At 36.6% G+C, this 13,479-nt stretch overlaps 1 protein-coding gene across 1 annotated transcript in view; it reads left to right on the top strand.

The window, feature by feature from the left end:
• The window catches only part of TRDN (triadin), a 222,980-nt gene that overhangs the window by 106,076 nt on the left and 103,425 nt on the right, over positions 1 to 13,479 (top strand). Inside the window, 2 exon segments of the mRNA XM_062488974.1 lie at positions 6,299 to 6,361; positions 7,188 to 7,250. Coding sequence (XP_062344958.1) covers positions 6,299 to 6,361; positions 7,188 to 7,250 — 126 coding nt within the window.

Below are 13,479 nucleotides of genomic sequence, written 5' to 3'. Positions count from 1 at the left end.
GTTTTCATAGTGCTTTTTAAATGTTATTGAAAAACAATAATCTTTTGCATATGTTGAACTTGCAAATGGAAAGTACTTACTGAGATTAAGTTAATCTGGGTTTTCAAAGGCAGAACTTCCATATTGCTTTGGAAAATAAAGGGAAACTCTTACAAAAGAGGTCCTGCATAACCTCCTCATCCCGTTATTAAAGCTCAGACATTCTTGCTCAAAAGCATGCCGCATAAAAAGTATCTGCAAAAACCCTTCCCAGCACTGGTAACAGAATTGGTCTTGACACTGATTTCTGTTGTCCAGTAGGAATATCAGTCACAAGGAGGGAGAAGGATAGCCCAGCTACCTTGGCTGTGTTGGTTTGGCTGTCACTAGTAAAGGTTACACCATAAAAAATTAATGCTCCCCGAGGAATTTAAGTATTCCTCATAATCATATTTACATCATATTTACCATTGAGCACTGTCCAGTGGAGTTTCTGTTGCTGGTCTTGTCCTCTTTTTCGACTTACCGTGCATACTCTGGCTTCATCTCACTTGTATTTTTTTTACTTAGCTCCACACTGTGCTCTTTAGAGAGGTCAACATATGGCCCATGCAATTAATAGAGATCTGGTGCTTAATGCAACAGAGCCATGAAAAGGAATCTCTAATCACTACAGGAAGAAACAAGAAACATTTATGTAGGTCACATGAAAGCATTAGGAATTTCAAGCATGATATTTCTATTGCATAGATTCTGAAGACCTCAAAAATATCTCCATAAGCAATCTTCACAGCTGCCAAATAGTGCTTCAGACTGGGACTTGAAAACAGTGAAGCAGTTTCAAGAAAGCAAACTCAAGCTGGAGAGATTGCCTAGGCCTTCAGGGTGTGCTATATCTCCAGTGTGCTATATCTCCAGTGTGCTATATATCCAGTGTGCTATATATCCAGTGTGCTATATATCCAGTGCCCCAAGAGTCTTTCGCTTGCCCAATAAGAAAAGAAATCATGTTTCATTACTCTGCAAAACAAAAAGGTGGTGTCATTTAAACAGAGCTTTGCAGATAAATACACTTTGTTTTGGCCTAAGCAATCACCTGTAAGCTAGAGAGGCACATGTGTGCACATATGCATGCACGTTTTTGTGTTTGTGTGTGAACAGAAGAAATTCTAAGAACTTTAGGAACTTTAGATAATTCTGTTTAGGTTTCTTTGATCTTTCTTGGCCTTTCAGTAGTTTGGCTGAATCAAGACTATTCCTCATAGAGAAAGTAAACCAGACCAACAAGGATTTACCCCAGAAAGAGTTCTTTTTCTTTTTTTTTTTTTTCCAAAGAGACAGCTAAGGCAAATTTTTACTTGAAATTTAGATTTAATCCTAAAAGTATGAGTTTTCATGGCATCCTAAACTAATCAGAAATACCTCCTTGCATTATTTATTTATTTATCCAAAAGCTTTGTAACCTTTAGAGGATCCTATTTTGTGAATGTGTTAAATGGTTTAGAATCAAAAGAGCTACTGACCAGTCATTGTCAATCTCTAAGCAACAGGCCAAGGGGAAAGAAAAGAAATATCATCAAAAACTAAGATACAATGAGATATTTTAATATTTAAAAGGATATCCAACTCCCACTAAAATCAAGAGCAAAACTTTTATTGAGTCCAACAGAGAAAGGATTTCAGTCACCAAGTAAAACAAAAAGCACCTGTAATCCCTTCAAAATTAATAAGGAAAAAAAATATTAAAAATGCAGCTTGTGTTTTGTTTGAATGATCTTTTAAAATTATGCCAATGACAACTTAAAATGTACAGAGATGTTTGGAGAGAAAGGAAATGAAGTCTTATCCAGAATGAAGTCACTGTGTTCAGTCTGAATTATGGTTTCTCAGGAAAAGCTGAATTAATGTTTGTTTTGTTCTATTTTGTATGTCAGCGAGTGTGTGTCTCTTCTGCTCCTGAGTTCTGCCAGGACTAGAATCTGTAAGCAAGAAAAGCTGTTGTAGTGTTTCACAAAGTCAGGCAATAAATATCCAAAGTCTCTCACCTGAGCTTTCCTCCTAAGATTTCCTGACAACAGGGTTTTAGATAAATGCAGATAAGCCTCATATAAGGATCTGAACTTTAGAAATCTAATGTGAACCAAAACATCTCCAAACTTTTGGCATTCAGTCCCACTAGTTAGTGTTTGCTATATGCATGCCTCTCTACCAGAAGGAATCTGTGGCTATATTTTGCTTCCCTGCTTACCTCAGTTTCTCAGACAGAATGGGATGAGCTGACAATTCCTCCCAGAATCAGACTTCCCATAAGAACGTGGACCATCTGGAGCAATACGGTAAAAAAGCTCTAAGAGCACCTTCTTCTTCCAGTTCCTGTGCAGCATTCCCATGACACTCTGCCCCGTAACTCATGTTCATTCCTAAATTTAGATTCCACTCAGCACTGGCAGAGTAGCACACTGGTCTTACCAGGCCTGATTTCAAGTGCCACATTATTAGCATGCTTCTGTTATCTCCCCTCCCACCATTGTCCAAGAATTAGCTGATCTCCAATGAGAATAGCACAAAGACTTTGTCAAGATGGGTGGATGGAATTCAGATTGAAACACCCCCTTCTTGGTCTTCATTGAATCTTACTTGTATTTCTACTGGCTTCGGTCCTTCATCTCTTATTAAAAAATAAATAATTCTATCTTAGAGGTTGCTTTGCTTCAAGGGTTGTTCTGTTCAATCCAGTCACTTTGCAAGAAAATTATTCTATGCTGCTTCTTTTTATTTTTCACTCAGGAATAATTTTTTTACCTGAATGTCCCATTCAGTAGTACATCAGTTCTTTAATTCACAATACTCATGTTCACTGGACTGCTTCTTATACTACATAAAGCTCCACTTCTGCATAGAGACTACAGAAAAAAACTTGACTAAATGAAAAGTCCTTTGCTGACCTTGCTGACTGATTCTGTCATGTCCTCTTCCAGCTGCATATATCCCTATTTCATTCTTATAAATGTATTGAAGGTCTTTTTGTACTCCTATGTCTTACGCTGTCCATGAAATGTGGCTCAGTATTAATGCTACTGGTGAAAAAATCCTGTTAATTACATTATCAAGAAACAGTAGCAATAACAATGGATTTTTTCAATAGTTAACTGCAGTTGAATTTCATTTTGTGGTCTGCAACAAATCCTCAAAAGCACCTTGTGTTTGCTTGTGTAACCCACAATTTGTGCGTATTGTGATCTCTCTTTATGCAGCTGGCCCTTTGCAGTTCTCTAACTGTTCCTAGCTAAAAAAGTAAGTGCTTTCAATTAACAGATGGTGTTCATATTTTACAGTGCAAAAGACCTGCCTAAGTCCCTATTTAATTACTGGCTCTACCTCTTAATTTATCTGTGTACATATCTGCATAGAGCCCACTACATTTACTGCTTCAAAAATTACAAATCTAGCTGGTGTTAAATACACACTTAAGATGCAACATTCTAAATGTGAACTGCTCAAATTGAGAGGAAATAAATTTATTCAAGAAATGGGATTGCTTCTTTAAGTCAGAAATAGCATTTTCCATAATACCCGTTTACCAAGTCCATCGTTCTCGTTTATAGAAATTTCTCTCAATGGTAGCTGTGAGGAGCACCAGTGGGGCTAGATGCAGCTGAGATGTGAATGGAAGCTCAGTGACTGTTCTTCTCAGAATTGAGCAATAGTGTTTATCTTGCATTTAGGCGGTGTAATTGGGAAATAGGGGTCACAGTCCTTTAATACTTTTATGCAATCATCCCCCAGAAATTTCATAGCAAATGTAGACATCTCAAAGCTGCCTGGACACTCTGAATGATGCAACTTGAGAGCTTGATGGAAGAAAATTATGTCAGTGGGATTAATTGGTGGAATGACTTTGCAGTTAAGATTCTGCAGCCAAGGGTGTCATCAGCTTTGTTTGGGTTATTTGCATCAAAAATTCCTGCCACTTTCTGTACATCTTCCATGCAAATCTTCACTTCTCAAAGATCCATACCTCAGCTTGTGTTTCTCAAGATGCATATGGCTCTGAACCTTGCTATGCAACTTAAGGGAGATTTCATGTTGGTTTTTCTGGGCCCCAGAGGCATGCAAAATGCTACGAGTTCAAAGGCATAAATGGTCTCGGATTAAAGAGAATCTTATTGTAATGACCTTGGGCTTACAAATTATTCTTGTGCATCACCTAGCACCAGAAATTTAAGAAACCAAAAAAATCAATCTAACTCACCAGAACCGAGGTACTTAGAAAAAAATGGATAGTATGGAAGTCCCAGCAGCACTTCAGCCTCTAGTTACTCTAAGTCTCATGGAAGGAAAACAGAAGGAAGGTCTTTTCTGTCAGTAAAGGACACACTTAGTATGTTTAACAGTTTAGGTTACTTCAGACAGAGTGCAAAAATAATTAAACCACAATTTAGGAATTAGAGGAGGTATCTATATTACATATGGAAATAATCCACTGAAGAGTCGTAGGTGGCACAGGAAAGTGGAACTGTGGAAGAGCTTTCATGAAATCTGAAGCTGTAGAGACTTCCATTTTGACCAGACAGGCACAGTCCCTAGCACAAGTCTCTGGAGAAGTGTTTCAGAGAAAGTGAGAGAGAGAGACAATAACAAGAATATTAAAGTATACAAAAATATGAAGTTCCAAACAAGTTAGTGCAGGATGAGCACTCCTCTGACGCTCTACACGTACTTAAGAAACTTCACAACACAGAGGAATTTGTAGCTTGAAGTGTGATGTGCTCAGAATATCAGCAGGAAGAATTAAGCACATAAAATTCTGAAACATTCTGTAGAACATATGAGAATTTTCTCAAGACAATTAGAAGAGAAACACATTGAACAAATCTGTTTAAAACAACAAAGTGGAACACATCTATATGCTTAATATTAGAGCCATTGTCAGAAAATTAGCAGAAGTATCATTTGAGAAGACCCTGAATATTGATAAATATATTGCCTCCACAATAGGCAAAATAATTTTATTCATGAAATCAGCATGGTCAGACTAGAATTCAGGTACTATAAACTCAGAAATTTTTCAATTTTTCAAAACCCAGACACACGTATTTCTTTTCGTTTAGATAAAATATTGTACAAATTTTAATTTTTATTTTTCCCTGTTTGCATATTTATTTTTTTTTCCATACAGAAGAAAAGTCTGTTTTGGTACCTAGAGAAGTGAAAAATAAGGGGGTTTTGGTTTTGTTTTTTTTCCTTTATCTTCATGTTAGTTTTATGCAAGGAACAGGGGTATATTTGTTTCTTAGGTTTGAAAATATTCCTATAACTTTAATATTTTTCAATTAAAGACTCTTGTTTAAAGCGTTATTCTCTTTTGTAAGACAATAAATCTTGGTTTCTCATTCACATTTGTAATGGTAAAAGATCATAAAAAGAAAACAATTGTTTCAATAACTATACCAATACCCAAAACCATGCAGCACAAACTGAAGGTTAAAAATTTGGCTATTCATGGATGAACAATTAAAAAAAAAAACAGAGTAGCTGTTCTTTTACTCTTGTATTATTTCCCATCATAAAAGGGATTCATTTTCCCAAAGAAAAAATAAGAACTATAACTTTCTCATATCCTTTACTGAATTCTCAATTTTCTAATTTAAAACATTCATGAAATAAATAATTAAATTGTTGTTGATTATTTTAAGAAAGGGAAAAATTATGTTCCTTATTTCTACTGTTGCCCAAATAACTGCCAAAATAGAGACAGGTACTTTTGAAATAGTGCCATGTTGTTTTGTAGATAGTGCTTTAACAAAAACTCTCCATGAATAACAGAAGTCCTGTAAGGTCAAAGTTTCAAAGATTCAATTAATAAAAAGTGTTACAAAAGTATATTTTATATTCGGACTTTTTGTGGCATTCTACACTTGTTCCCAAGTACCACGTGCAAGTTTTGCTGTCATTCAGTCAGATCTTACAAAAGAAATGTAACAGGTGCATGCCTATTGAGTCACCACAATAAACTCTTAGTTACACCAGGTTAATGGGCATAATTTCTTGAATTAGCATTTAATTAATAATCTGGTGGGCATGTTTGTTCCAGTTTTATCCTTAGCACCACATTCAGTCTTTGGGTATTAAGCTGTATTTCTGAACTGCTGGTAATAAGTGACCGGCTTATCAAATCTTGAACATATTGCAGTTGGTGAATTCCCCAAATACATATATACATGCATGTGCATATATACATGTATACATGCACACATAGATGCTTGTTTGTGTGTGTCTGTGAAAAAGTAGCCAGCTGAACTTCAATTTCTATTTTTAGAGAGAAAAGATGAGAAGAAAAAGAGTGATGAAAAGAAGATTAAGACTGAAACTAAGGTGAAAGGTATGGTTTGGAAATGTTTCTTACTGGCCTCATTCAGCTTTATTCACAATTCTGGCTCATTTCCCATGGTTTTCTGTTAGGTTAATCCTTTACTTCTGGCTGTATTCTTCTCTTAGTTGCTCAGTCACTATTTGCATGTCTCCACTTCTTCAGTATCTAATGTCTAATGTGTTCAGCATCTAATATTTCCTAAAGTAATTTTCGGTCAAATTAAATGTCCTGTTTGGTGGCCACCTATGAGCTTTTAAAACAATTTAATGGAGTCCATATATAACAGCATGCAGTTATACTGCAATACACAAAACTCATGTAAGTTTTCACTCAATTTATGGTACATCAGTTTCTGAAGGTGGGGTAAAATCTAATAATTTTTTCAAATCACATTTGAATCTTAAAGTGACCAAGCTGCAAAGTCACGGTATCTATCTAAATAATATTTTGATCATGCATTTTCAGAAAGCATCTAAAATTCACTAAGGTTGTGCTTGGTGCGAAATTCTTAAGACATTCATTATTTTTTAATGATCTCATTGCTACTGGAACTTAAGCTGAAAGGTACCATATTCATGCACTGATGATTTTGCCTAACTTTTGATGAAATATTAAGGTTCCAAATCATCCATAGTTGATGCATACTGACTAATTTTCATTTTCAGCTGATTGCTCTGTATCTAGCTGGGTGCTAGTGTTATAAGAAAATAATCTGAACTCCCAAACAATTCATATTTTTTTAAGTATGTGCCCACCAGGACTTGGTCGACTGCATATTTGAGTGTATGATTCAGAGCTCCAGCACATTAAATTACCCTCTTTAATTAAATTTTAGAAAAAACAGGAAAGAAGGAGAAAGCTCATGAGAAGACAGCTGTCTCTGAAATTAAAAAAGCAGGTAAGAAATTGAACTCTGACTTTCTCTGTAGTGATATCTATTTAGTGTAAGCATGTTCAAGTTTTAAGCATTTGAGATAAGGGTATAAGTAGTTCTTTATCATTCAAGAACCCAAGTGGAGAGATAGATAGATAGATAGATAGATAGATAGGTAGATAGATAGATAGATAGATGATAGCTAGATAGATAGATAGATAGATAGATAGATAGGCTAGATAGACAGATAGAGATGTATCACAGTGTATATATATATATATGTTTATATTTATATTATGTTTATGTTTACATTGTGTATATATCATATTGTATGGTATGATATTATATTATCATATATTATATTCCTATCTGTATATGTAATACATGTAATTTTCTGTTCTATTATCTTGGGACTTTTACAAATATAATTAATTTATAAATATAAATATATTTACAAATAAATTATAAGCACTGCTTTCACTCATACATTAAATCTATCAAGAGCATAACTAATTTCAAAGGTTACATAGCAAAGGCTGAACAGAGAGCATATATTTTTCCATTAATTATTTTAGAAATAGAGATAATTTTAAGTCATAAATGAAAATATTACCATATCAAACCACCAAATGTGGCAGAAAATGGATGGTTATTTTCTGATTTTTTCTCATGCCCAGAAAATAATTTTTTAAAAATTAAAGCTAGTGAATATACTAAATGTAATTGATTGCTCCATGCATAAAGTAGAAATATTTCAATAAGTTTATAAATTAGCCATTTGGATCTTGTCTACACTAAAAATGTTGTCTTTTTCTCCCCCATTATTTCAGTAAATCTGCAAGTATATTTAATACAGAAATGCAAAAGTATCTCCAGTAAGTGACACAGCCTGCAAAACTGTCTCATTAAAATCAGGGAGAAACAAAATGTTCAGTCAAGTGGTTTGTCACCATCTAAATGCCTAGGAACACTGATTCCAATTGATGCTTTATCTGTCACTTTCTATATATTATTCTACAAGCCCTTAAAGTATTCAGATTTACCTTTCTGTAGACTAGCATAACGCCTAAAGCCACGGAGAAAGGTTCAAAATAAGATGTAAATATTCAGGGCTATATTTACTATGTCCTTAAGGCAAGCCTTGTGCTCTGTTTTCTAATTATTTAAATCTGTTTAATGTTATCAAAAGCTGAAAGGACCTACATCCCATTGGTTAATAATATCGTGGGCTACATATGCAAATTTCAATAAGCAACTGGTTTCTTTGCCACTGAATCATATGTGGTCTGCATAAGTTTTCCTATTAAAGTGTTTATGGATGGGAAGCAAAATAGTAATTTATGTTTGTGAAAATATAAAAATGCATGGATTACCTGGTACAACTATCCTGGTAGCCACATATTTAAATATGTCTTTTAGAGTAGGGAGTTATACATGCTGAGGAAGGGATAGGGATGAAAGAGAATATTCTTGTCCTAGTTAAATTACATATTTTAATGTATAAACACAGGTTTTAAAAGAACATAAGATAACAATTCAAATATCTTTTGCAATTTTATTCTGGTTCTAAGCTTGTATTTCACTTGAGAATACAGAATTGTAAAAGATTACATTTTATGGCAGAGCTGCAGCATAAAGTTATTAATACGTTCATCTTCACAAGCAGTTGCTAAATCCAGTGAGTCATCCTACCAATGCTAGAAAGACACAAATTAGACAAACCAAGATAACTGCACATTTCTGTGACTTTTATTAGCTCTGTAGGTTGCTGCATTTTGGAGTTTTACTAGCCTTTGTGCAAGAGGATGGTAATCCATACTGTATTCTAGCTACACATGTTGCTGTTATTCCTCTTTCAGCTTATTCTTTGAAAGCATGTGCACTTTCTACCTTTTCATTGGCAGCACCCATTTTTATCCCTAAAATAATTTAAGCCTGAAATTATTGCTATATTTGATCAATTGAATGGTAGTGTATAGCCCAGTTTTGAAATGAGGCACCTCAATATCTGATAGTCTTTACATAATTTGGACACAGAAAATCAACCTCTGAGCACTTGAATCAGCAGAATAGATAAGCATCCAAAAGCAAAGAACAGCTTCCAGTTTTCTTGCCTTTTCCCTTTAACAGGCCAGGCAGAGGTCATTGCATTGAGAATAGACTCCTCACCCTGGTTTTCAAACTCTTGCATTGCCTCTGAATGTGTCTCTGATTTGTGTCTCATTTTGTTTCCCCTGACCTCTACAATCCATGAAGTTGGTGTTTTCAGGGCAAGCTGCCTTGTCACTGCAGTGACACTCATCCCCATGCCAGTGGGCAGCTCATTCTGCTCCGAGGTCCTCCTGGCACCCGAGTCCCGCTGCTGCTCCACACCCTTGTGTACTCTCTCCCAGAAGACTCTCATGTCTGGCTGGAGACCCATTAACAAGGACTTCCCCATAGAGGAATGGTGGCATGCACAGGCTGGCTGGCTTGAGAGAAAATGGAAGAGGTGCTCTGAAAGCATTAAGTAATAAAAACATCTCTAAAATAATGTTCTGAGAGAAGTACTTCTCTATATTCCTCTCCATCTCTCTTGCTATACAAGCAATGGCTTGTAATTGCGAATACTGAATATATTTGCAGATTAATATTTTAGATTGGTCCTTTGGTCCAAGAGACAATTTTATCTCTACTGCTACCAGAATGGAGGTTTTTTATTGTTCTTCATTAACTGTATCCCTGTAATATATTTGTTTATTTGCATGCCAGCTCACTCTTTCTCCAATTCTCTCTTCCCCATTTCTCTGCCTATCTCTCTCTTTCCCCCCCGCCACCCCACCTGCTGCAGAGGATCAAGAGTCATCCAATATGAAATGTTCTCAGTCTTTAGTACAGAGCAAATTGAATGATTCTTAATTAGCTTTTAAACATGCATTGTAGATAAAACCACATTAATCCTATGACCTTCTGCTTATACGAAAGCATTGTGTTAATTGTCCTGAAAAAATAGATTATTCCATTGTTACAAACTCAAAGGCCTAACTTAAACAAACATAATCATCAGACATCAAAACCCTTTAGAGAAATCTATCTAGTCCTACTCTGGATAAAGAAGGAGCTGCATCTCCAAATCCCTTTTAAGGGGCTTGCTATGCTTCAGCAGGTATAAGCCTTTGCCAGGCTCTCCAAAAGTTTGTCCTGGAGCCTGGGACACATCAGCCCAGGGGGCTCCAGTCTGCAAACCGAGAAAAAAGACCCTCTGTGTTAAAGCTTTGGTGGCCAACCCTACATGAAAATGATTATACAGAGACTGGTGCTTGCAGGCACTAATAGTATTCTTGTAGATTTTTTTTCTTGATTGTCCCTTTCCCAGAATCTGGAGCTTCCCTGCTGCTTCTTGAATCAGCTTTCCTAGAAATGGCTTTCACACCAGCCTTTGTCTTTGATTATTGCAAACCCTGTTCCCCCTTTGTTTTGGTTCTCAAAACAAATCATATAGTTAAAATGAGTTTATAAAGCAATAAAAATGTCAGCCTGGATCATCACATAATTTCCTACCTAAAATTCTCTTTCAACTGTCATTAATGATCTTCCTGTTATCCTTGCATTATTTTTATAACAAATCTTAGATAACTTCTTTAGAAAGATAGTCAGTATCTTTTCCTCCACTTTCCATACAGGGAAATTCAGGTAAAGACAAGCAGTCCAGGCCAGTTGTCCACATATTTATCTTTTGTTCATATCTTATGAAAGCTAAACCAATGCTAGCTGGATCAAAGATCCAAAAGTTTTGTACACTTTCACTATTTCCCTCATGATAAACCAGAGACATCAGACAATTCAGCTGATGTGTCAGAAGAAAATGGTTTTGCTAAAACCATAAAGCCTTATTAGCAGGACCAGTGTGCAAGAATCCCTTAATTCTGACCTCGGTGACAAATGTTTTAAGGCCACCACACTTAAGTACCTCCCTGAGCAGTTCCAGTGTCCAGATCTATGTGTCCCAGAGCAGGGAGCATGATCTGACTTCCATTTTGTTGTGTTGGTAAATGCATGCTCCCAACAGAGCCTACAAAGGAGTATTGGAGATGCTCCATAAATAAAGTAGCTTGCAGTAGTTGAGCACCCATCTACCACACAATCACAGCATCATTTAGGTTGGGAAAGGCCTTTAAGATTATTGAGTCTGACTATTAATATAGCACTGCAAGTCGCACTAAACTGTATCCTTACACATTTAAATATCTTTTAAACACCTTCAGAGCTGGTGACTCGACCACTTCCCTGTGTGACCAGCTCCAGGGCTTGACCACCTTTTCAGTGAAGAAATTTTTCACAATATCCAAACTAAACCTCCTCTAAACAGTTTGAGTCCATTCCCTCCTGTTCTATTGCTTGATATCTTGGAGAAGAGACCAACACCTGCCTCACTGCAACCTCCTTTCAGGTCACTGTAGAGAGTACTAAGGTCCTACCTTGAGCCTCCTCTTCTCCAAGCTAAACAACCCCAGCTCCCTCAGCCACTCCTCATAAGGTCTGTGTTCCAGACCCTTCACCAGCTCTGTCTCCCTGCTCTGGACACACTCCAGTACCTCAATGGCTTTCTTGAAGTGAGGAGTCCAAAAGTGAACAGAGGTTTCAAGATTTGGCCTCAGAAATGCCAAGTACAGAGGGACAATCTCTTCCCTAGTCTTGCTGGCCACACTATTGCTGATGCAGGTCAGGATGCCTTCTTGACAAGCTGGGCACACTGCTGGCTTACGTTCAGCTGGCTGTCAACCAACATCCCCACAGACTTTACTGCCACTCAGTTTTCCAGCCACTCTTCCAACAGCCTGTAGCACTGCATGGGGTTGTTGTGACCCAGGTGCAGGACCTGTCACTTGGCCTTGTTGAATCTCATCCCACTGGCCTTGGCCCATCAATTCAGCCTGCCCAAATCCCTCTGCAGATCTTTCCCACCCTCCAGAAGATCAACACTACTACCCACAAATTGTTATTTTCTGCTTGACTGAGGGGTATTCAATCCTTTCATCCAGATTATTGATAAAGATATTAGTATGGTAAAGATATTAATGTGGTAAAGATATATCTATGACACATGATACCGTGTCATATGTTTCACACCAAGCAGTGTTAGCAGAGGAGGGGAGTGGTGATGTCTCTCTTTAGATACCACAGTAAATCTTTGCCTCCTGAATAAGAAAAGTCTCTGGGGGCTTAAAGTTGCAGACACGGAGGTGCATTTTAATTATGTCACTATAACAACCACACAAAGTCTCTCTGCAGCCATGAAAGAAGCAAAATAAAAGATAAACTTGGACAATAAAGTTGAAAACAGTACATTATGACCGCCACAAAACAGGGATAATAAGGTTATTCTTGCTACTCTGTTACCCAGTGAGACCAAGATAGCAAGAAAGTTTGTCTTTAAGTCTGTCTTCTTGGAGGTAGAATGTTAGTAGCAGGTAGAGCAGAGTGGAGGTGGCCAGACAAGAACAAATATGACTGACCAGGTCCCAGCAACTTTTTGCATGGGTAGACCACAGATGCATTTTCTTCAAAGGACTGTCCTTGTAATTTGAAAACAAACCCACAATGGCTTAGCAGGAAATGGAGGGAAAAGACCATTTTATACACCAATAGTATCTTCTTTGTTATTGTCCTCTTTACAGGTAGGAAGAGAAATTCCTCTGTTCATTTTTAAATTCCTGACGTGAACAACAATTTCAAAATGCATTTAATTTTATGACTACCTTGGCTCAGCTTCTACCTTTTCAGTCCGGGTATTAAGCCTTCCATGACAATAAAAAGAACCACTACTGACACCTGGTGGCAAATTATCATTTTCTTTCAATTCATATGCCTGAGAGGTGTTTTTGTTGTTTGCTTTCAAATATGGCTATTAAAAAGAGTTTGCTGAAGTAATGATGAACCTACTACTTAGCTCCCCATGCTACTTATCGTACTGTTCTCATGGCTAGAAATATGTCACTATATATTTAGAATGTCATCTAAATGTGACACTATTCTCAGAAGAATAATTTTGGAATGCAAATACTTTCAGTACTGGCAGTGAAGTAAAAATTACTTAAAATAAATCTTATGACAAAAGTTATAATTAGTAAAAAAAGAACGTTCTTGGCTAACCCACTGATCTAGAAAAGTAGATACATACCACACGTCCTGAAAAGCTTTGGGCTGATATAACTGCAAGAGATTGAATATCTTATCAGGGATACAAATGTTGATCCCAGGTTTTTCCTTATGA

The sequence above is a fragment of the Cinclus cinclus genome, chromosome 3 (genome assembly GCF_963662255.1).
Source record: "Cinclus cinclus chromosome 3, bCinCin1.1, whole genome shotgun sequence".
NCBI lineage: Eukaryota > Metazoa > Chordata > Aves > Passeriformes > Cinclidae > Cinclus > Cinclus cinclus.
This window is presented reverse-complemented; position numbering and strand designations above follow the sequence as displayed.